Genomic DNA, 25,412 nt, shown 5'->3' with positions numbered 1-25,412 from the left:
TAATTGTCCCTATTCTCTCTTTGTATCACTAAGAGGGTGCTGATCGTGTTATTTTAAATATTGTCATTAGTAATTTTGGTTAGATACTATATCAGCACTATGATGATATAGCACGAATATGATGAATAGGCATGGTCTTCTCACTAAATACATTTGTGGTGTGTATATTTACTTTTTGTGACTTGTGTGTGTGTGTAAAGAACAAAGACTACAAATGCCTCATGGAGAAACTGACCAATCTGGAAGGAATATACAACTCTGAGACCGAGAAACTACGAAGTGACTTAGAACGTCTTCAACTAAGTGAGGAAGAAGCTAAGATTGCGACTGGACGTGTCCTCAGTCTGCAGGAAGAAATTGCCAAGCTCCGGAAAGACCTGGAACAAACTCAGTGTGAGAAAAAATCCATTGAAGAATATGCTGATAGATACAAACAAGAAACTGAGCAGGTAGGAGCTAATGTTCATATCCCCATCTACTCCTTCCACAAAGGAGTTGTGCTGTCATCTTGACCTGGCCCTTGTGGCTCAATATCGGTTTCAATCGAAGGCAAACACACATTTCAGTTGATTTACTGTTCATTATTAGTGTTTCCCCCAAGCAGCTGTTCCCTATGCTGGATGAGTACCTATAGGTCTTTGAGTAAAACCTTTTACTCTCCTAAGAACAGAGGCAAAGCAGTGTTATAAGAAGAGAAGTGATGGCCAAGAACCTACTGTACACCCTTTTTCTTTGAATGAATAGATCTGTGTGGAGTGTAGACTCTTTTTTCTTCAGCAGGTTAAAGGTGATTAAGAAGTAAATCACAATGAACTGTCAGTAGCTGATAGTAGGGATCTTTATGGAAACCTGCATTAAGACTGTTTTGAGAAGTCCAACAGGAAAAAAATCCAAATGTCTGCACACTGATTGTAGCCAAGAGCTGCTATGCAGATAGAACAACGAAAATGCTTACAGATTGACCAGTGCTTCCACACTACAAATTTGTATTAACTTATATCAAAACCTTATTAAATACAGAAAACACTAAGGTTCTCAAGCAGTAATGAGATGTATTGGTTAAACAAAGTAAAAATACCTCAATGTAAGGCTTACTGGAAAAAAGTAATAGGTTTTCAGAGATTCCACTAGTATTACCATCTTTAAATGAAAACAGAGTTGACTGATGGCTGTAACTATGGCAAGAATCCCAATATGCTTTTTCCTTACTGACTTCTGAACCTTAACAGCAGCTTATACAGTAAGAACCTCGAAGGAGCTTAGACACAATTCAGGTAGGATAGTGTAGCGAATAAAGTTGCAATCCTTCCATGGTATTCAGGGTCCTGATAAAATAATCCCTTCTATATCTATAGCAGATCTGGGCTCTGATCTGGAAACGGCAGTGCTATTAATATGTTACTTTGACATAGCAAGCTTGTTCTATCAGAATTCAAATATGTATCCAATGGGATACTGTTGAGGTTTAAGATCTCTCTTTCTTGTGCTCTCTCTCTCTCTCTCTTTTTTTCCCCATTTCCTGAGTCCCTGGAAGCTTTTCAAATTCCTTCGAAACTATAGAGAATTAAGCTTGGTAGGAGTATTCTCATTTCCTTTTCAAAGTCAAGTTCATACCTTTCTAGTCTGATAGAATAGTATACCTGAACATATTCAGAATTCTCCTTTCGTTTTATTATCTGCTGCCTTCACAAGGATAGCTGTAGGCACTACCATTAATTCTTTTAGATGGAGTGTGGTAATGAGGAAGAATGAAAAAATTTCACTGTGAGAGCTAGCTTTGTGGTCAGGAAAGCTACATTGTCAGTTAGCCTGACCAAGGAGCCTAGAAGGTCCAGCAGAACTGTGGTTCTTAACCAGGAGTGCATTTCAGAATATGCTGGAGAGTTTTTAAAAAGATACCTGCCCAAGCTCTGGGAGTGTGGGCCAGGCACACGTATTTTGAAAAAGCACCACAAGTGATTGGTTGCATACCCCTGACAAAGAGCAGCCTCTCTCAAGAGCACATAGAGAACTCAGCCTTTCTACTGAGAGCAGACGTTAAGACCTCATCAGCACAGAGGGAAGACACTGGACCATCAGAAGGAACACCTTCTGGCCCGACTTCTGCAGTGGCACAGTGCTGTAATCTCAGTTCCCTGTTCTTCAGGGATCCTTAGTCAGAGAGCCCGCTTTCTCTGTCTTTGAACTCCTGACACTTTCTCTTTATTAGTAAAGCTGTTGCTTTAAGAGTCCCTTGAACTTATGCTTAGAGAAAGGAATTCAAATTTCACTTATAATAAGCACACATTCTATTCCAAAGGTGAACTGTATAAATTATGAACTTAGCAAAGTTTCCTTTGGTTTTGATTTTTGCTTCCTGAGAATCCTTATCCAACCAGGAAATAGAAAGTTAAAGGTCAATATTTTTTTATTATGGTAAAATATGCTTATATGTAACATAAAATTTACTATTTTAATCGTTTTAAGTGTACAGTTCTGTGGCATTAAGTATATTCACAGTGTTGTAAGGTCAATGTTTAAATGTGGAATAAAAGTTTACAACCTTGCAAAACTCTTGAAAGGAGATGAAAATGAAATTCTCTTTCTCAAGACAGAGAGCAGGGAGCTTTGGAAGGTCTTCAGTGAATTTCCAAAACCAAAATGCCTTTCATATTTTTCTTAACCTCTGTAATCTCTCTGCTTCAATCATGGGTACACAGAAACGTTGTGTTAGGCTGTTGGTGTGAAAAGGCATTATCATTGCCTCAAGCGCAAATGCTTACTAGGTGCCGGGCAATTGCTAAATGCTCAAGGTACAAAGTAAAACAACAACAGCAAGTCATTTTTGTCCTCCAAGAATTTCTAGTCAATCAGGGAAGTAAAAGTAAATCATTTATAAGGGCTATAAAGAGGCATATTCAGGGTCCTGTAGTAGCCCAAAGGAGAGACATATAATTGCAGGGAGTTTCTGGGAAAGCTTTCTGGAGGTTAATGCTAGAAACAAGTTTGAAGGATGACCAGATATAACTCGGCAAAGAAGTGAGACAGTGAGATGTGGAAGTAAGGAGTGACTGCCAGTGACTGCTGTATGTGTGGTCTTTGTATTCAGTATCGGGCTGCCTCTGTCTGTGGCAGCCATCTCAGTTTATTGTTTCATTTTATAGTTGGTATCAAATCTGAAGGAAGAAAATACTTTGCTGAAGCAGGAAAAAGAGGCCCTCAATCACCTTATCGTGGAGCAGGCTAAGGAGATGACAGGTAAGCCTCACGTGGGCCCAACCTACTGCACTCCAACCAACCTCAGACCAAAGGTTTATAAGTTACAACTTTGCTTAGACTGTCATCAGTAAATATGCAGAGTTCTGGAGGCAAGCACTCTAAATATTTGGTTGAATTAGTTGGTGAACTTGAAAATCTGGTCTCCCTATGTACAAATATCAATTCATATTAGTCAGTATCATATGTGACTTTAAAAAAAATTGTTCTATATGTATGATTTATGGCTTATAGGAGTCCTGTTGTTTTAGGACCAATTCTTGAGCTAATATGTATATGTATATGAGTATGTATCTGTATATATTATTTATTTTGCTAAACCAATGGATATTATTTTCCTAAGATCAACCACTTTTTGCCACCTTAAAAAAAAAAGACACTAGATGTGGACATTTATTTCATTTGCTGTTTGTAAGATAAATTAAAATGGTGATAATTTACAAGGAATCCACATGTACATAAACGTGAGCTAAGAAAATGTATATCTAAATAAACTACAGTAATGGTGGTAGAAATAGAAAGGAAGAGATTTGATTAGAGTGAAAATACATTATATGAAAAGAATCGTATATCATATATCATTATCATTTTTGATGTGGTATTCAAAAAAGGAGTAAAAATTTTCTAAAGTTTCTAAAAATTTTCTAAAGTTTTGAGAAGAGTTATCAAAACAATAATATGTTATTAGTAATGAGGAAATTGAGGGGAACAAGTCTCTGTTTATGAGGCGAATTAACGAGGTCAGTTGTTTGAGTATTAAAATTTGGATGTCAGCTGGGGCCTCCAGATAGAGAGGATGTGAAAGCAAATTGAGATGAAAGAGAGAGCCCTCTGTGGTTTTCCCCACACTGCCCCATTCCTCCCAATTAAAGGGAATACTATATAGAAAAGAGAAGAAAATCTGGAATTAAGCCTTATAGGATAAACCTAAATAAGGGATAAGGTGAAGAAAAGGAGCCAGAAAAGAAAATTAAGAGGGGAGGAGAAAACAGTCATTGAAGACATGGAAAAAAGGAAGCTGGGATGCAGAATGCAGTGGGAAAATCCAGAATGATGAGAATTCTTGTAGGAAAATAGAAAATGTTATTTGATGCTGAAAGATAAGAACAAAGACAATAACAGTGGATTTGCCTAAGGAAAATTTGTTGGTAGCCTTGGGCAGCTTCCACAAACTTGTGAGAATAAAAAGCAATTTACAGAATGTTATAGAGAGAAGAAATTCTTTCATTCATTTATTTACAAATTATTAAAGCCCTAGGGTAGGGAAACACTGTATTGGACACCAGGGAGGCAGTTATGACAAGACACTTGGCAGCCCTTGCCCTCGTGGAGCTGACAGAGAAAGAAATGGTGAAGCAATAGAAGCAGGCAGGGCAGATGAAGGTATACCCACAAAATATGAGGGTAAAATGGGCCATAGTGGTAGGAAGCTTAATGTTTATAAATGTGACTGGGTCAGCTCATTGAGATAAAGCATACAGATGAGATTTAAGGCTTTTTTACTGTGCTTGATCTGCAATCAAGGGCTATTCTCCGATCTCCAGATGATGTCCTATCTAAGTGCCAGCCCCTGGCAACAGAGAGAGCAGAGTGAGGTGGGTAAATGGAAAGGTCAGGTCCCCCAGCAGCACATAGGAGTGGTAACAACAGAGGACCAGGTGTGGGGATCTTACCTGATTAGAATCGAGGGAGTAATAGGACAACAAGGGAGCTCACAGCATTGGGAAATGGTAAGACAGAACCTGGGGACTGAGATGAGTGGAGACACTCTGTAGAGCAGTACAGCTGGGTCCGCTGAGAAGTCACCATTTCCCCGGAGGCTTGAGGAATGTCTCTGACTTTTGGGACAAAAGAATTTTATGAATAGCCTGAAACAGAATACTATTGGAATAAAAATGTATACTCTAGTTACTAGATGATGGCTAGTGGAAGTTTATCAAGGATGTGCTGCAACCAATGAATGAACTAGTTCTTTTCATGGAACAATGCAATAGATGATGGTTGTTGTTATTAATAAATTATTCTTTGGTCATGGTATTTTCTCTTTCCCTACCTCCACTAAGATACTCTTCATAGATCATAGTGGTGCTAAAAGTAGAACCCCTCCCAAAGAAACTGGAAGTCAGTGTCCATGTTTGTATTCTTGCATTCTGTGGAGCCATCTTTGGTATGCTTTTCCCTCTCCTTTCTTTCAGAGACTATGGAAAAGAAGTTAATAGAAGAAACAAAACAACTGGAACTCGATCTTAATGATGAAAGGCTGAGATATCAGAACCTTCTGAATGAGTTCAGTCGCTTGGAAGAACGATATGATGACCTCAAGGAAGAGATGACTTTGATGGTTGTGAGTCAAATAGTTTTGATTTTTTTTATATAAAAATTTGAAACATATGCAAAACTAGATAGAAAAGTAGAATGAACCCCCCTGTACTCCATGTACCCATCACTCAATCCAAAATGGTCAACACATTTCTATCCCCCATTCTACCCTCCATCCCATTCCATCCAATGGATTGGATTGTTTTAAAGCACATCCCAGAAATCATATCACTTTATTCATAAATATTTTGTAAAGTCAAACACTTTGAAGACTGGATTATAAGATAGTATAAACTCAGTGTAGGTGGACTTTGTTTTATGTATTGAATGACTTAAAGTAAAATTTGTTTATAAAGCAAATATTTATATAATCAAGTATTATATAGTTTTTGTAGTTTCAAAGATATAGTCCTAGAAAAAGAAAATTCAGCCTCTATTTGTAATAAATTGTCTTATCTATTTCAAGGACTCTTCTGCATCTGCCAAAGTACATTATGAACTTTTAATAGTTCTGCACACCCTCCCTGTTCTACTTATCCTGCTATCAGGAAACAAAGAGTTCCCTAGCAATCTTGTTCCTACAGCTATCGGCCTTAAACGTAACCTAATGGCACAGATGGCCAGAAATGCTCTGAAATATCTGTTATAAAACACAAGGTAATTTGGAGGGGAGTGGCCAAGACGGCAGAGTAGGAAGACCCTGAGCTCACCTCTCACAGGCACGCCAAGATTATAACTATTTACAGAGCAGCTGTATATAAGAATGACCTGAAGACTAGCAGAAACTATTTTATGAAACTAAAGATATAAAAGGGAACCTCAACAAGATGGGTAGGAGGGGTGGAGACATGGTATAGTCAAGACCCACACGCCATGTAAATGACCCACAAACAGGAAGATAAACACAATTGCAGAGGTTCTCCCCAAGGCACAAGGGGTCTGAGCCCCACATCGGGCTTCCCAGCCTGGGGTTCCTGCACCAGGAAAACAAATCCCCAGGCATCTGGACTTGAAGGCAGTAGGGCTTGTGTACAAGAGAGCCACAGGGCTGTGGGAAACAGAGACTCTACTCTTAAAGGACATATACAAAATCTCACATGTCCAAGACCCAGTGCAGAAGCAGTAATTTGAAAGGAGCCTGGTTCAGACCTACTTGCTAACCTTGGAGAGCCTTCCAGAGGGCATGAGGCCACTGGAGCTCACCTGGGGACATAGACATTGGCTCCAGGCATTTTGGGGAGCTCCAACCATGAGGACACTGCTGCAGACAAGTTTCATTTTGGAGTCCTCCCTCTAGCCTATTAGGGCCAGAGGTTTACCTGCTCACAAGTGAGCTGACACCAGCCCCATGAGCCCCCCATCCAGCCACCCTGGTCACTGACCCATCCATCAGTAGCCTGGGACCAGCCTTGAGACACACCCCAGGCTATGCAGCCTGCCACACCAGAACCCAAACCCACCCACCAGCCAGCTGGCAGTTATTGCACTAGGTAGGACCTGGAAGCCAACCAGGCTGAGGGCCATCCCAATGTACCAGTGCATCCAAGTAGCGATCCCCACCACAACAGAAGGGCCCATGCAGCCCACATATGGGCACCCGTAGAGCATATAGATCTGGTGACTAAAAGGATGGGCTGCTGGGGCCCATATGATGTCTCCTTCATAAGGCCACTTCTCCAAGACTGGGAATCATAAACAACCTACCTAATGCACAGAAATAAACACAAACAATAAGCAACACGAGTAGATAGAGGAATATATTCCAAACAAAGGAACAAGACAAAACCCCAGAAGAAGAACTAAAGTGGAGATAAGCAATCTACCCAATAAAGAGTTCAAGGTAATGATCATAAAGGTGTTCAGTGCACTCGGGAAAAGAATGAATGAACATGGTGATAAGTTTAACAAAGAGAAAATATAAAGAAGAACCAAACAGAGTTAAGGAATACAATGACTGAAATTTAAAAATACACTAGAAGGAATCAACAGTAGGTTAGATGATACAGGGGAATGGATTGGTGAACGGCAAGACAGAGTAGTAGAAATCAACAATTCAGAACAGCTAAAAGAAAAAAGAATTTTAAAAAATGAGGATAGTTTGAGAGAGGCCTCTGGGATAACATCAAGCATAATGACATTCTCATAGGGGTTCCAGAAGGGGAAGAGAGAGAAAGGGGCAGAGAACTTATTTGGAGAAATAATAGCTGAAAACTTAGCTAACCTGGGAAAGAAAACAGACATCCAGGTTCAGGAAGCACAGAGAGTCTCAAACAAGGTCGACCCAAAGAGGTCAACACCAAGACACATTATAATTTAAATGCTAAAAATTAAAGATAAAGAGAGAATCTTAAAAGCAGCAAGAGAAAAGCAACTAATTACATAGAAAGTATTTCCTTGAGACTGTAAGCTGACTTTTCAGCAGAAACTTTGCAGACCAGAAGGGAGTGGCATGATATATTCAAAGCGATAAAAGGAAAAAACCTACAACCAAGAATACTCTACCCAGCAAAGCTATCATTCCAATTTGAAGGGAAGATAAAAAGATAAAACAAGCAAAAGCTAAAGAATTCAGGACCACTAAACCTTTTAACAAGAAATGTTAAAAGGACTTCTCTAGGCAGGAGAGAAAAGGCCACAACTAGAAAGAGAAACTCTCACTGATAAAGGTAAACATACAATATCGGTAGTAGATGAATCACATATAAATCTAGTAGGAAGGCTAAAAGACAAAAAAGTAGTAAAATAACCTATATCCACAGTGTGTAGTTAAGGGATACACAAAACAAAAAGATGTAAAATATGATGACAAAAACACTAGTCGTGGGGAGGGGACTAAGAGTGCATGGTTCTTATAATGCATTTGAACTTGAGATCATCATATTTAAATAATTAAATATATTTGAATATGTATGTATATGTATATATGTGTGATTGAACCTCATTTATTGTTGTTTTTATGAACGTCATTGTAACCACAAACATATTATAGATACACACACACAAAAAAGAAAGTAGTCCAAATATAACACTAAAGACAGTCATCAAATCACAAGGGAAGAGAGCAAAAGAAGAAAGGAACAAAAAAGAACTACAACAACCAGAAAACAACTAACAAAATGGCAGTAAGTACATACCTATCAATAATTACTTTCAATGTAAATGGACTAGGTGCTCTAATCAAAAGACATAGAGTGGCAGAATGGATAATAGAAATAAGACAAATACACAGACACCTGTGAGAGACTTCAGTTCTAAAGACACACAGACTGAGAGTGAGGGGATGGAAAAATGTATTCCATGGAAATGGAAAGACAGCTGGGATAGCAATAGTCAGACAAAATAGACTTTAAGACAAACACTATAACAAGAGACAAAAAAGGACATTACATAATGACAGAGGGATCAATCCAACAAGAAAATATAACAGCTGTAAACATATGTTCACCCAACATAGAAGCACCTGAATACATACAGCAAATATTAACAAACATAAAGGAAGAGATTGACAGTGACACAATAATAGTAGGGGACTTTAACACCCCACTTATATTCTGATCATCCAGAAGATTGAAATCATATCAAGCATCTTTTCCCATCACAATGCTATGAGACTAGAAATCAACTACAAGAAAAAAAACTTGAAAAAGCAAACACATGGAGGCTAAGCAAAACACTACTAAACAACAAATAGGTCACTGAAGAAACCAAAGAAGAAATTTTTTAAATACCCAGAGACAAATGAAAGTGGAAACAAAATGATTAAAATCTATGGACTGCAGCAAAAACAGTTCTAAGAGGGAAGTTTAATGGCGATACATGCTACATCAGGTAACAAGAAAAATCTCAAATAAACAATCTAACCTTACACCTAAAGGAAGGAGAAAAAGTACAAACAAAACCCAACATTAGTAGAAGGAGAAAAAAAAAGATCAGAGTGGAAATGAAATAGAGACTAAAAATCAGTTTAAAAGATGAACAAAACTAAGAGCTGGTCTTTTGAAAAAAATAAGCAAAATTGATAAACTATTAGCCACACTCATCAAGACAAAAAGAGAGAGCCCAAATAAATAAAATCAGAAATGAAAGAGGAGCGGTTACAGGCAACACCACAGAAATACACAGTATCATAAGAGATTACTACAAACAATTACATGCCAATAAAATGAAAAACCTTGAAGAAATGGACAAATTCCTGGAAACATACAATATCCCAATACTAAATCAGGAAGAAATAGAAAATATGAACAGATCAAATATCAGAAATGAAATTGAATCAGCAGTGAGAAACTCCCAACAAAAAACATTTAAAGAAGAGTTAACACCTATGCTTCTCAAACAATTCCAAAAAATTGAAGAGGGAGCAGTTTCCCAACTCATTCTGTGAGGCCAGCATCACACTGATACCAAAACCAGACAAAGATATCACACACACAAAAAAAGAAAATTACACTAATGAACATAGAACATACAGGTTGGGCTGGGCTGAGGGGCTTTCAACTGCCCCTGGGGGCTGGCTTCCCTGTGGTTGCACAGATGGGTCTGCTCTCTATAAGCCTGGATGTTGGAAGGAAAGAGGCAAAAAGCTCTTTGTGGCTTCTGGCTCTTTTCCTGCACCTGGGAAGGAGTAAAGGAAATTGGACAGATCCCAAAGCTCTTGGAGGCCTTTCTGAAGCTCTCAGGATTTATATCCCTAGAAAATCCAGGCCACTGAACCTTTCCATGTCTTCTGCTGGGGGCACCCTAGGAGTGAGGGGCCCAAACGCAGCCTTTTTATTCCTTCTTCCTTCAAGTCATTCTCTAACCCCTTTCCCTACAGAAAGGAAGGGACTACAATTGCTTAACTTTTCTGTTCCCCACAAGCTTTCTGAACACTAGTTCATAGGCACCACATGCCATAAAAGTGTCACCTGGACTCCCTGAATTAATAACCCAAGGATCTTCCCAGGATTCTTCGAGCAGCTTCCTTGCCTCTTCTGCACACTCATCCTTCCCACTGCTGACTCCAGAGATTCAGCTTCAGGCATAAAACCAACAGAAATTGTAGTCGCCTAAGTGGAAACCCCCTTCCCCGACTTTTTTTTTTTTTTTTTTTACCATTTATGCCCAAATACGGTGCAGTAAAATGATGATGCTATCATTAAATATATCCTATGAACTTTTCGGTAGGTTTTATTTGATTGCAACATGGAAGTCAGTTGCAGTCCTTAGATGCTGAGGCATCATACCTATGCTTCACCCAGTGCGACTAGCCACTCACAACTTTAAAAGGCGGACTCTGCCAGTAATCACAGATGATTTTTGTTTGAGTATTTGGTTTTGTGACTGTGCTTGTCATGCCCTCCTGGTGCATCTTTCTCATTCTTTGAGGAGCTCCGAAGGTGACCCTTTTGTAAGAGTTTGTTAATACAACATGGAACAGATCGTTTGGGCATGAGAACATTAAGTCAGTGAGTGAGGATTAGAACCGAGTTAAGGTGGGTGCTGTCTTAACTATGCCTAGTTCAATTATTTAATTATGTTGTGTTAACTATAACTGCTTATTTGTCTTGCAGAATGTGCCTAAGCCTGGACACAAGAGAACAGACTCCACCCACAGCAGCAATGAGTCCGAATACACCTTTAGCTCTGAAATTGCAGAAACTGAAGACATTCCATCAAGGACAGAGGTACATTTTAGACACCTATCAGTAAAAGTAAGATGTGCCCATGCTGTTACTAACAGAGAACATTTTCTTTGCAGGGAGGACCCCATTTGTCCATAAATGTAACATTTGTTTTATGCTGTTTATTCTTCATAAGTGACTTAAAGGCGCTTAATTAGCTGTGTACATACATACTTACTGCATATTTTTTTTGTCAATAAACATTTTAATTTTCATTTTTAATGTAATTTTGAGGATCAGATTTTCCCTTCGGTAATTCCCTTCTACACCTTAACATGTTCTATGTGCAAAAAACATAGCCTGTCATGAATTTATTTCAGACTGAGGTAAATTATTTGAAAAGCAAGCCCTCTGTCCTAGAATATTATAAATACCAGTGCCCAAGAGTTTAGCAAAATTGCTGCCTGTTTGATGATAGTTTGTACCAATGTAATTCTCTCCCACAAAAATGCATGAAAAACAGCTTATAAATCTGCCTTAGTGTTTTGTGTTACATGGTTTGAAATCAAAATGACATGTTACTGTAACTCCAAGAGTACAGTGACTTTAAGTTAGATTGTTCCCAAACCAATTCTCAGATCTTCTTCAAATATGACATTAGTTTCTGTAATGGGTAATTCAGGCACAACCCTTCTATTTTTGTATCATATTCTGAGAGAATGGCCAACTCAGAAATAGACTGCTTCTGGCAGAACAGCTGAAAAAATTGAATAATTCTTTCCTTTCTCATCTTAATTCCACTTGGGATGAAAAGTTTCTCCATCTCATTCTGTTCCTTTTAAAGAAAAGTGTCATATAATTGGACTCATACATAGGAGAGGGCTAAGTTGCTGGCCCAAGGTCACAGCTTGTACGTGTCAGAGCCAGTATTCTAACTGAGGCTTGTCTGTTCAGAGCTCCACACTCTACCTCCTTGCACTCAGGGGTTCTACACTGCGGTTCTCCAGTCCCATTTCTGTCTACAGATAACATTAGGCTGGGGACATTGATACAGCAGTGTGGCCTGTATATAGCAGGACAGAGGTTATTCAAGTTATCTATTGACTTTAGTGGTTTCAAACTACAGCAATTCATTATTGCCCAGAGTTCTTTGGGTTTTTTTTTCTTTTTTTCTTGAATTTTTGAATTTTATTTATTTTTTTATACAGCAGCTTCTTATTAGTTATCCATTTTATACATATTAGTGTATATATGTCAATCCCAATCTCCCAATTCATCCCCCGCTCCCCCCCCCAACTTTCTTCCCTTGGTCTTGGTGTCCATATGTTTGTTCTCTACATCTGTGTCTCTATTTCTGCCTTGCAAACTGGTTCATCTGTACCATTTTTCTAGATTCCACATATATATGTTAATATACAGTATTTGTTTTTCTCTTTCTGACTTACTTCACTCTGTATGACAGTCTCTAGGTCCATCCACATCTCTATAAATGACCCGATTTCATTCCTTTTTATGGCTGAGTAATATTCCATTGTGTATATGTACCATTCGTCTTCTTTATCCATTTGTCTGTCAATGAGCATTTAGGTTGATTCCATGACCTGGCTATTGTAAATAGTGCTGCAATGAACATTGGGGTGCATGTGTCTTTTTGAATTATGGTTTTCTCTGGGTATATGCCCAGTAGTGGGCATTACATTTTTAAACTCAAAAGTCTTATATGCTTTACCTAATTTTTACTAGTAATAGTTTTTGTCAGGGTCTCTATTCTTTTCAAGTTTTCTCCAGATTCTTACAGATTTGAGGGGAGGGGTAACCTTTTCATTTCTATTCTCACTTGTTTTCTGTCAAGTCTTTTCTCAAGTTAAGACATAGATTAGAGTGGGATTTGGTACATTTTTCATCTTTTTTAAATAATGAAGTGTGAATTGTGCTCCAGAAATCACCTACAGATCTTGGATTATTGTTAGTGTCTGTCATGTGCACTGACCACCAACAGTAGGTCATACACTGGAAGTCTTCTCTCAGTAATGAGGAAGGCTGTTGACTGAACTAGTCATGCTTGTTGCTTGTGACTAAGTGCATGCATCTGAGATGTGGCTGGCTTTGGTTAGTGCTGTCTTTACCATGGGACAGACTACAGTAACTCCCCTCCTTGGGACTGAGTCCATAACCTTAGCCTCAATCTCTCTGTGTTTCAGTTTCCTCATCTGTGAAGTGGCAATGCTATTATTATCTTACTTTATAGTGATATTTTGAAGATTAAATGAGTTAATTTTTATAAAACACTTGTAGCAGTGTTGATACATAGTAAGTGTTCAATAAACAAAGGTTTTTGCTCTAATAAACAGACTTCCAGTGACCCCCCTACAATTCTGACTGGGTGTGGCCAGGATCAGAAAGATGGAAATCTACACAACTAGTAATAGAAAAAGAGAGATTGACTATCAGAAGGGAAATTGTGCAGCACATAACTTTGTACTTCGAATTACTTATGACTTGCAGGTTTGCATTTCTTCCTGCAACTACCTCTGTAATGGCCAGGTTTACAAATTGCCCCTTTCAAACTAAAGGAAAACTTTCAACTCCTATGTGTAATATTCCCAAGTAGCTCTTTTAGAATCCAGTGCCAGGATAATAATGGGATCACTCTTGTTTATGAATTGATTTTTTAAAAATTAAAACAGATAAATTGTTTTGAAACACAGAATTCCGACCTTAGTCATGTAATAATAGCAAAATTTGATGTAAAAATAAAAGATTAATGTCTCTCTAGTCACAAATCAGAAACCTGTGATTGGTTGTTCACAAGACACAATGACACCTCCATTGCTGTTTCTCTGAAGAACTCACCTGCCAGCTCCACTTGCCTTGCAGCCCTCCCACACTTCCTGCATCTTCGTGGATTGGGGTTATTTTTTTGGAACCATTGCTTCTCCGCACTCTGTAATGCCCCTTTCTTAGTAGCCATTAACTAATTATCTCAGTTCTGCTACTGCTGTCGAGCTTTCTCATACCTGTCAAATCCAGGGAAAGCGTCACCATAACTTTCTCAGCTATTGTCAGCAGTAATTCCAGAATGACTGCCAGGCCTGTCATGGTAATTTTGTGAACAAATTCTGTTATCTTCCTGATTTTCCTCTAATGAGAGACTGTTGCTATTTTTTAGATTAGTTTTATTATTATTATTATTATTATTATTATTATTATTTTTTGCTGTGCTGGTTCTTCGTTTCTCTGGGAGGGCTTTCTCTAGTTGCGGCAAGCGGGGGCCACCCTTCATCGCGGTGCGCGGGCCTCTCACTATCGCGGCCTTTTCTGTTGCGGAACACAGGCTCCAGACGCGCAGGCTCAGTAGTTGTGGCTCACGGGCCTAGCTGCTCCGCGGCATGTGGGATCCTCCCAGACCAAGGCTCGAACCCGTGTCCCCTGCATTGGCAGGCAGATTCTCAACCACTGCGCCACCAGATAAGCCCCTGGCAGGAGTTCTTTAGACCCAACCAATTTGTCAATTACTTGCCGCACAGTCTTAATTTGGATGTTTGGTGGTCCTCTGGGTGGATCTTATCAAGTCCAAAGAGATAGAGCAATAGGAGAATGAGAAAGACTGAGGGGGAAAAGCCTTGGCCTCAGTGCGCTTCTTCACGGCCAGAGAACTGGTCTCTGCCAGATCCTGCAGGCGACGTCAGCTGCCACTTAACGGGCTACTTGAATCTACATGGCTCAGGATAAGTCCCAACCACCCTTCAGAGGGCAGCTGTAGCCCAGTAGGCGGATCGAGATTATGGCCTTTGAGGCCCCGCATTGGGTGCCAGAAAAGATGTTGCAGGAAAGAGAGTGGGGTGCGAGAGGATGGTCACATCCCAAGTCATGTCTGAGTCCCTGGGATGGCCGTCAAGTGTGGGTTCTTGGCTTTGTGCAGGCAAGAATTCAAGAGCAAGACATAGTAAAGTGAAAGAAGGTTTGTTCAGGGAAATACACACTCCATAGACAGAGTGTGGGCCATCTTGGAAGGCAAGAGGCCTAGATTAGTTTTAAAGCTTCACTTTCTTGGAAAAGCCCTAGATGACAAAGTCCTAACAAAGGAAAGAAAGCAAAACAAAACCCCAGACACTTCCCTGAGCCAGATGGCCCAAACTTCCTTCTTGCTTACGTGGTATAGAGAGGACAATATCTCTTTGATTATACGTGTCATTAGGGATAAGAATGGGCACCATTTGGAGCTCTCTTAATTATAAACATTATGCCTCAATTTTTGCAGTTGTCAAATGTTCCTATCTATAGGTACAATGGTGAAATATTATATTCATTCATAGAACGAAGGCTTCTATCATAGTGTGAAAAAAGGATTAAATAGTTAAAAGTTTTCAGGGATACATACACCATTAATAGAGGAACAAACATTAAAATACATAAGATAGAATGTTTACATTATAAATAAGCTAAAATATAAGTATTTGTGGGATGTATAGAAATGAATTTTTGTATGAATGAAATTCTGTAGTAATTTCATACTCAGGGAAGATGTTACCTCTGTTCTACTAAGTCAGGACAGACTTTATGGTGAACGTCATAGACCTAAACTTTTTGTTACTCTGAGCAGTGCAAAAGTGGACAGATGGACTTCCCTGGTGGTGCAGTGATTAAGAATCCGCCTGCCAATGCAGGGGACACAGGTTTGAGCCCTGGTCTGGGGAGATCCCACATGCCACTGAGCCCATATGCCACAACTACTGAGCCTGTGCTCTAGAGCCCAAGAGCCACAACTGCTGAGCCCGTGTGCCACAACTATTGAAGCCAGTGCACCTAGAGCCTGTGCTCCACAAGAAGAGAAGCCAGCACAATGAGAAGCCCAGGCACCACAACAAAGAGTAGCCCCTGCTTGCTGCAACTAGAGAAAGCCCGCATGCAGCAATGAAGACCCAACACAGTCATAAATAAATAAATAAATTAATTAATTAATTAATTAAAAAATTTATTTTTTTAAAAAAAATTGGACAGAAAGAAAAAGACCAGGTCTAACTAGTTTGTAGATAAATGACCCTGACAGCCTATAAATGCCCCACTTCTTAGTTTAGTTGATTCTTCTTAGGTGTTTTTTTAGAACTGGAATAATACTGAACTTAGCACTACCAAGAATTCACAAAAGATCAAAGATTGCTCATGAATATAAAAATTATTCAACCTCATCAAAAGACAAAGAAATATAAATTAAAACAATAATGAAATACCACTATTGGTCTACCAGCTGAGCCAATTTTTTTAAATGATAACAGTCATTGCTGTTCTAGGCAAGCTGGTGGTTGCTGATGGAGGTATAAACAGGCTCAACCAATTTAATAGACTTAAAAACATTAATGTTTAAATATTTATGTACTAGGTTGTTTATTTTAGTATATTTCAATAGCAAAAAATTAGAAGTAACCCCAGTGGTCACCAGTAAGGTAATAGCTAAGCAAATGATGGTACATATGTCAATACAACCATTAAGAATTGTGCTTTCAAGTATCATATTATAAATTTGGAAAACGATTGTAATATGATGCTAAGTTTTAAAGACAGTATAAAATGATAATGAAATTATAATGAAATTATTCCAGTTCTTTAAATTTATTAAAAAAAGACTGGACAAAAATTGTGGGGTTTCTCTGGATATGAGATTATGCTTACAGTTCTCTTCTTTGTACTTTTCTTATTTCCTAAACTTATTTTGCTTTTATGTGAGGAGAAAACATTTTTTTAAAAATTGACAATTGGAAATATAAGATTTGCTGATCAGTTAAGAATTATACTTCGATCATTTAATTAAATAAATAAGTTGTTGTTACCATTCTCTTTCTCTCTAACAAAAAGAGGCTCTTAATCCTCTCCATTAAATCTAATGATACAATTCTTTCTCTTCTTACCTCATTAAAAATTCAAACCCAAAGTAAAGAAAGTAAAACAATTATGGAGCCTCCAGAATTTCTATGATGGTGGTTAGGGGTTAATTATTTCCTTTTGCTTAGCTTTAGTTAGTGTATCTTTATTTATCCTACTAGTTCTCCCTGTGACTCTGTTTTAGAAACAATTGACATGCTTTTAAATGCTACTAGGTTATCTTTCAGTTTATTAAGGGCTGTATATATTTTGGTTTTTTAGTTTTCTTTCTGACCTCAATATATTTATGCTAACATCTCACCTTTTCAAAAATCATTTTTCCTAGTTACAAAAGTAGTACAGGCTCATTGTAAACAATTCAAATACAGAAATGTGTGAAGTAGAAAATGAAACTTTCCCACAGTACCTCCCATTCTCTAAGATAACCTCAATGGCCTTCTAGATATTTGTTTGCCATGTGCTAGGTATACTTAAAAGTCACGTGTATTGGGTTTTGTTTTTTTTTTTTTTAAGAAAAATGAGATACTATCCTGCAACTTGTTCATTTCACTTAATACTTTTATCTAGAACATATTTATCTACTCATGTAGATCTACTTCATTATTTTTAACAGCTATAAAATACTTCATAGTTTGGCTATACCATAATTTATTTAAGCAGCTCTCCTATTGACCAACATTTGAGTTCTTTTTAGTTTTTTTCAATTACAAAAAATATTACAGTGAACATCTTTCCCCATATATTTTTGTGTACTTGTGTATTTGTGTAGGATTAATTCTTAAACATATATTGCTATGTTTGTCCTATGTTAAAGAATATACAGACTTAAATTTTAATAAATGCAGCTAACTTGCCCTTCCAAAGGGCCTACTTATAACTTCCACCAATATCTTATAAGACACTGTTACTAACACATGGCCTTATTAATCTTATTAGTCTTTGCCAATATGATAGGGGGAAAGTGGTACCTTGCTGTTGTTTAATTCGCATTTTTCCATTTATTAGCTGGTTGGATGTGTTAGTTGTGTATTCTTTGGCCATTTATATTTCTTCTATAAGTTTGCCTGTTTCTCTGTTGAGCTGTTCATCATTTTCTCATTGGCTTGTACATCTTCTGAACCATCTTGACCATCTTCTGATTTCTGGGGTTTAGGAGCCAAGCGAGAAGAAAGTGCCTCTGGACATGTCATTGTTCCTCAAGCTCCAGAAGCGGGTCACAGAGCTGGAGCAGGAGAAGCAGGTGATGCAGGATGAGCTGGACCGCAAGGAGGAGCAGGTGCTCCGAAGTAAGGCAAAGGTGCGCAGTGCTCTCCCACCCTAGGGCCATGGCAAACAGAGTTCTGCAGTCTCTTCTTTAACGGCAACTCAGCCCAGAAGTACTTTAACTTTAACCAAGTAGGTTTTGGTTCAAGTAGTGAGGGCTTAACTCTCCTCACTCTTTTCTGCTGAGCTAGGAAATATTCTAAGAGTAAAAATGTGACAATTAAAATATAACTACTTACTTATAAAGTTTTTAACTTTGTGTGTTTCCCTAGGAAGAAGAAAGACCACAAATTAGAGGTGCAGAACTGGAATATGAGTCACTCAAGGTAATGGGAAGTTTCAGCCCGAGACTTTGAATATCTTGTGGCGAGAGACCTGCTCAGAGCTTCTTTCTCTCAGAGAACATCCTTAAGGGTACCTGAGGCCCTAGCTTAAGGCTTATTCAGGCATTAGTTGTAGCCCTGTGTCATTCCCTTTTTAAAATTCTCTTTCATATAGGCTAGAGTTCAGTCTAAGCAGAAGCAGGAGCAGTAGCTGCCATTTGAGGCTGTAGAAGGTAGTAAAGGACACGGACCCAGGTGACAGACTGCCTGGGTTCAAATGCTAGATCTGCCACTCTATGACTGTGTGCAAATTCTCCTTTCTGTGCCTTGGTTTTCTCATCTATAAAGCGGGAATAATGATAATATGTATCTTATAGGACTGTCATGAGGATTATATGAAGTAATTCATGTAAACTGCTTAGAATAGTGCCTAGCACATCATAAGGACCCAACAAATGTTGGCTGCTGTCATTATCTTCATCATTTTAAAATACAAGCACTTTATACGTCAGCCTTAATTTTTAACAACAATCCTGCAAGTAAGCATTTTAATTCCCATTTTATAGATGAAGCAATTGACACTAAGAAGTATAAGTAACTTCCCTAAGATGACCCCACTAGAAACCGACAGGAATGGAATTTGAACATTGGTATCTCTAGCTCCAAACCCCGTGCTCGAACCATCAAACCCCACTGAAACTATGTGTTTGTAGAGAAAGACAGTTCCCAAGTATTAGCTCAATGTTTCTTGAAATGTGGTCCCTGGGCCATCTGCATCAACATGACCTGGTAATTTGATGGAAATGCAAATTTACAGGCCTCACACCGAACCTATTGAATCAGAAACCATGGGGGTGGCACCAAGCCATCCGTCCTCCGGGTGATTCTGATGCACATTAAAGTTTGGGAAACATGGCATCAGAGCTTAGGTGTCGAAGTAAAGACATTCATACGTTTTCAGAAATAGCAATACGAATCTGATTACCAGTTGGTAGGAGACTGGGGATAGGAAGGAGCATTCATTTTCACATTTGAATGGACTAATTCATGAAAGAAAGTGTTATAAATTCTTAAACTAGGGGAAAAAAAGGACTTTAAATAGTCTTACTATAACATGTTGAAAGGTCTAATATGGTGCTATAAACCTAAGATTGCTTCTCTGGAAGAAATGGTAAAATATTTTATCTTTGTATGGAAGTGTCTCACTTCCACTATCATAAAGCCTTAATGTCATGTGCTAAATAAATCAGCATGGTGCTTTTAAATGCCCGTCTGCTTCACTATTTCCCAACCAGTATCCTGTGACATTTGTATTTTAGGGTCAGTAAATAGAGTTTAGCGTCAGATCTCTATTCTGGGTTCCACTGCCGTTGTTTGAGCAGAGCCTACAAAGGGCAGCACTAACTGGTGATGGGAGGATGGCTGGTAGTATGTGAAAGTATGGAGATGGTAAAGGATGTGTTTGTCCATCTAGATGACTGAAGGAAGAGGTCGCCCATCCTCTCCTCCTGCTTCTCAAGGCTTCCGCCAGCAGCTTCACAAGCATGTCACACAGGAAAGAAGCTTCAAAAATATATTGTTTGTTGTTATTGAAACACTATAGAGGATTTTATTAGTTTAAATGCTATGTAATTTTTAAATTAGAAGTTAAAAGCCTAAAATTTCAGTGGTCTTTCCCCTCTCCTTTACAAAAGAAATAAGAGGGTACTACTCAACACTTCAAGGATCTGCTCTCTGAACCATTCATTGGAAATGCCCTGACCATTTGGACCTTCATATTTGTGCTTGTATTTACCCATAAAGAAAACCTGGGCTTCTTAGTACTGAGATAAACTCAACCCTTAGGACTCAGCATTCTCTTCAGGCCTGTGACCACACCCTGGGCGGCCTGGAATAAATTTGATTCTGGAATTTAGGTTGATGAAGCAAACTACCATTCACCTTGCTCAATTCCACTTGACATTGACTTTCTTAATTTTCAGAGCAGAGTTCCCAGTAGAACCAGGGGAGCCATTCACTAGGGGAGCTCTGGCAATCTTATCCAGCAGAATTCTTCTACTATCTTAGGGAAGGATGAGTATTCCAGTGTAAAGTTGAGGATGATAGTGATGAACTATTCTTTGTCTCTTCATACAGCGTCAAGAACTAGAATCAGAAAACAAAAAACTGAAAAATGAGCTGAATGAGTTACGCAAGGCCCTTAGTGAGAAAAGTGCCCCTGAGGTGACCGCTCCAGGTGCACCAGCCTACCGTGTCCTCATGGAGCAGCTGACCTCTGTGAGTGAGGAGCTCGATGTACGCAAGGAGGAAGTCCTCATCTTGAGGTCTCAACTGATGAGCCAGAAAGAGGCCATCCAACCCAAGGTAAGCATGAGCAAGTGGCTCAGGTGGGTGTTTGGGGACTGGCCTCTTTCTTCCTACCCTTTCCCTCCAATTTATAACAAAGCAAACATTTAAGAGCATTTTTAGTCTAATTGAGGATATCATCATTTTGGGGGAAAAATCTCAATGTTGTTTTAAAACTGTTGCAAATACCAATTGGAATGAACAAGAAGCGAATGGTATCCCAAATGCTCTTCAAAGTTTCACCACTCACTCATGAGCAAAGGGCTTTTAAAATTAATCATTTTTTAGTAATCTGGTCATGATAAATTTTTATCAAAAATACAATTCTATTAAATACAAAAATCCATAAGTTATCTTGCTGTGGGAAGGCATTAAATACAATTTTAAATTATTTGTTGAAAATAGCCTGTTTACACATATATACAATGGAATATTACTCAGCCATAAAAAGAAATGAAATTGAGCTATTTGTAATGAGGTGGATAGACCTAGAGTCTGTCATACAGAGTGAAGTAAGTCAGAAAGAGAAAGACAAATACTGTATGCTAACACATATATATGGAATTTAAGAAAAAAAAATGTCATGAAGAACATAGGGGTAAGACAGGAATAAAGACACAGACCTACTAGAGAATGGACTTGAGGATATGGGGAGGGGGGAGGGTAAGCTGTGACAAAGTGAAAGAGCGGCATGGACATATATACACTACCAAACGTAAGGTAGATAGCTAGTGGGAAGCAGCCACATAGCACAGGGAGATCAGCTCGGTGCTTTGTGACCGCCTCGAGGGGTGGGATAGGGAGGGTGGGAGGGAGACGCAAAAGGGAGGGGATATGGAAACATATGTATATGTATAACTGATTAAATTTGTTATAAAGCAAAAAAAAAAATACCTTACAAAAAAAAAAAAAAAAGAAAATAGCCTGTTTAAAGATAGAAAAGATAACACATGAAAAGGTTAGAAATGAGATCAGTGAGTAGAAGTGACATGGAGATGATTTCTGCTCACTTCAAGAAGTTCTGTTTAATGGTGGGAGTTGTCCCAGCTAGGAGGGGCTGTGTTTAGTGATTCCACAGAAGGGACCCAGGCTGAAGCATATAGATGGCCCTTTGAACGACTTCCCTGACCTCAGATAACTTGAGATCCAACTGCCATGTGTTGGTGAGAAATAGACCTTTTAGTCATTTGACATCGGGGGGAATCTGAATAATCATCTTGAAACCTGGTTTATGTTCCTGCCCATGTTCATGAAGCAAAGTGTTACCAAGAATTAGGCAATCAAGTATCCCAGCTGCATGACCTGCTACATAAAAAATGACCATAAGACAGAGAATGACACATACCATATGATTTCACTTAGTATGTGTGAAATCTAGAAAACAAAACAGAAACAGACTCATAGATAGAACAAACTAGTGTTTGCCAGAAGGGAGGGGGTTAGAGGGTTGGGTGACATAGATAAAGGGGATTCAGAGTTACAAACTTCCAGTTATAAAATAAATAAGTCACAGAGATGTAATGTACATCATAGGGAATGTAGTCAATGATATTGTAATAACTCTGTATGGTGACAGACGGTAACTAGACTTATCCTGGTGATCATTTCATAATGTGTAAAAATATCAAATCACTATGTTGTATAAATGAAACTGATATTGTATGTCAATATAATTCAATTTTTAAAAGACTATAACATATAATGAATGGGATGCCTGAAAGATCTGAGAGCACTTCTCTTAGAAATGGTGGTTCTGGGGCTTCCCTGGTGGCGCAGTGGTTAAGAATCCTCCTGCCAATGCAGGGGACATGGGTTCGAGCCCTGGTCCAAGAAGAGCCCTCATGCCGCAGAGCAACTAATCCCGTGTGCCACAACTACTGAGCCTGCGCATCTAGAGCCCGAGCTCCGCAACGAAGAGTAGCCCCTGCTGACCGCAATTAGAGAAAGCCCACGTGCAGCAGCGAAGACCCAACACAACCAAAAATAAATAAATAAAAATAAAAGAAGATTGAAAGCCTCCAAATTCTAAAAAAAAAAAAAAGAAAAGAAAAGAAAAAAAGAAATGGTAGTTCTACATGTGGTTAAGATACCAAACCTGGCACATAACATTTGTATTTGATAACAACAACACACCTGGGATTGGGCCTCAAGAAACAAGCCTCCCTCTGCATGCTAGCTGGAACAGAGTCCAAAATTAGAATTCCTTTCTCTGGTTCCCTGTGATGAACTAATATTCTAACAAGAAGCTTTAGTAAAAGTCAATAAAAAGAAAAAGAAAAATGAACCAAGGGGCATAAAAACAATCCAGCTCACAAGAGCACATAGCTATGGTACCACACACTCTCACCTACCCAGCTCACATACTCCATGTGACAACTTATCTCCAGTGCCTAATGGGCTGGCCCTGTCTAACCAAGGTCCCTGCTCTCCAGGCTCCAAGCCTACACATAGCATCAGCTTGTTTTCTCTTAGGAGTAATGCCCAGGACACTGACTAAGCCCTTTCAAACCCAGGGATGTTTATCCCACTCCATTTCTAGTCAAGAGCCACATCATTTCACAACTCCTTCGCAAGCAATGGTAAGTGATGTCCCGTGAGCCAGGTGATGATCCAGCCCAGCCAGCCACATCTAGTTTACGTGCTCTGCCTCCACAAGTGTTCCGGGAGGCTTCACTTGGGCAAATGACCTCCTACCAAGGCGTTACTGTTAACTCTCACCCACCTAGGATAAGAATTTTACCATAATACATTAACAGGAGGTTCATTTTCCTCATACCCTCACAAATACTTTATAATTAGAAAAATCAAAACAACTCAAAAGAATTTCAAGAGTCTGTTCCTGAGAATTAAGAGTTGCCATTACATAAATATGTATTAATGTCCACTTCATGCCAGTTCCATGGATAGTAATTTACATACAGAGTTAGTTTTAGGAGAAACAAACTTGGTTGTTTTCACAGTTAGCTTTTATCTGTTTTGATGAGGACTCAAGATGGAATTTATTTATGGAACTAAGGGTTTGTTGTTTTCTCCATTTGTTTTTTGTGCTTGCTGACTTGTGATTTTCAGGATGACAAGGTAATTATATGTTTTTTAAATTTTTAGTAAACACTTCTATTTAATCCTGATTTTTACAAGTATCCCCCAGTTTTGCAGTTGATATTTTCTGGCCAACAAGGCTATTTTGATATTTACAAATTAATTTCCTATTTGACCCCCTGCTATTTGAGAAGTCAGTGGGAAAATAATGGATGTCAAAGGCTCCAGTCTGGATCGCAGAGAGGCCCCCATGACTTTTGAATTCGTAGTCAGCTCTGTGACTCAGAGTGGTAGTTATGGCAGGCCGTCCACAAGCGGGGGAGGGAAGCCCTTAACTCGGAGCACACTCCAAAGTGCAAGCTCTCCCATACTCTCATTTCTACCAGCTGTGGGTTTGTTGGCCAATGGTGAGGAGGGGCCTGAGGAGCTGAGCATGCCCTTCTTGGGAAGAGTGGGATTTTCCTACATGGTGCAACCCTTTCAGAACTTCTGGTCCTGTCTTGGCAGGGACTCTTTGAGCAGTGAGTCAGGAACTTACTAGTGCTGGCAGTCCAAGTCTGACCCCATGCCCAGCCCCTGCTTCTTAGCTATGATAGGCCAGATAAGGGAAGGACTGGCTACTTTCTACTATCTTTCCTTTGGATGAGTTCATTAGATCTACTTACCTAACTTACTAAAAGTTAAAAACCAGATCATGTAGGTCCTCAGATGTCAAAGAATACATGTAGCGTTATTTAACATAGAAACTGGTTCTTTGAGTTACTATTTAAAACTTAAAAATCTGAGTATGGCCCTTTATAGAATAGAAAGATTTTCTGCCTTTCAATAAAAGAGAAAAAGAAATGTTCTATGAAATATGTACTAAAATATTTATAAACATACCTAGAATATTTATTAAAATGCTATATGTGGTGTTTATGGGAAAGATTTTTAAAATCAGTAAAACATAAGCTCTTGTTAATAGCTCTTATCAGATTATATTTGGTCTTCTCTAAGTGTGCATTTATAGACTCACAAAAGGTCAGCATTAGGAGAAAAGTGGGATTTTTTTTAAAAAAGGATGTTTTTTATTATAAACACTGGAATTCAAAAGCGAGTATTTGTAGGCCTCTAGTTGACATTAAAGTTATCTTGGTCTCTAAGATCATGATATTTGAAGTGTATTCTATAATCTCTACTTCACTGTGAGATCTGGCTTTAGAGCAAACGTTGACTAAAGGATCAGACATATACTATTTAGACAAATAGAATGGGCTCTTGGGTTCTAAAGAGTATTATTCTTTAGAGGCTATAGAGCAGTTGTTCTTATTGTCTATTCTTGCCCTGGTTTAGGAGAGAGAGAGTGGCTGAGTAGAAGCAAGATTTTGAAATTACATTGGTTGTC

The 25,412-nt window shown here is 38.7% G+C and overlaps 1 protein-coding gene across 4 annotated transcripts in view; it reads left to right on the top strand.

Moving 5' to 3' along the window:
- The window catches only part of MYO5A (myosin VA), a 199,932-nt gene that overhangs the window by 136,706 nt on the left and 37,814 nt on the right, over positions 1-25,412 (top strand). For all 4 annotated transcript variants that reach the window (XM_081227966.1, XM_081227965.1, XM_081227964.1 and 1 more), the window contains exons 22-28: positions 201-449; positions 3,144-3,237; positions 5,451-5,599; positions 11,127-11,240; positions 18,211-18,354; positions 18,593-18,646; positions 20,780-21,007. In XM_081227966.1, the coding sequence (XP_081084092.1) occupies positions 201-449; positions 3,144-3,237; positions 5,451-5,599; positions 11,127-11,240; positions 18,211-18,354; positions 18,593-18,646; positions 20,780-21,007 (1,032 nt within the window). The remainder of the gene's footprint in view (positions 1-200; positions 450-3,143; positions 3,238-5,450; positions 5,600-11,126; positions 11,241-18,210; positions 18,355-18,592; positions 18,647-20,779; positions 21,008-25,412) is intronic.

Source organism: Mesoplodon bidens (genome assembly GCF_964165515.1).
Source record: "Mesoplodon bidens genome assembly, chromosome: 3".
Classification (NCBI taxonomy): domain Eukaryota; kingdom Metazoa; phylum Chordata; class Mammalia; order Artiodactyla; family Ziphiidae; genus Mesoplodon; species Mesoplodon bidens.
This window is presented reverse-complemented; position numbering and strand designations above follow the sequence as displayed.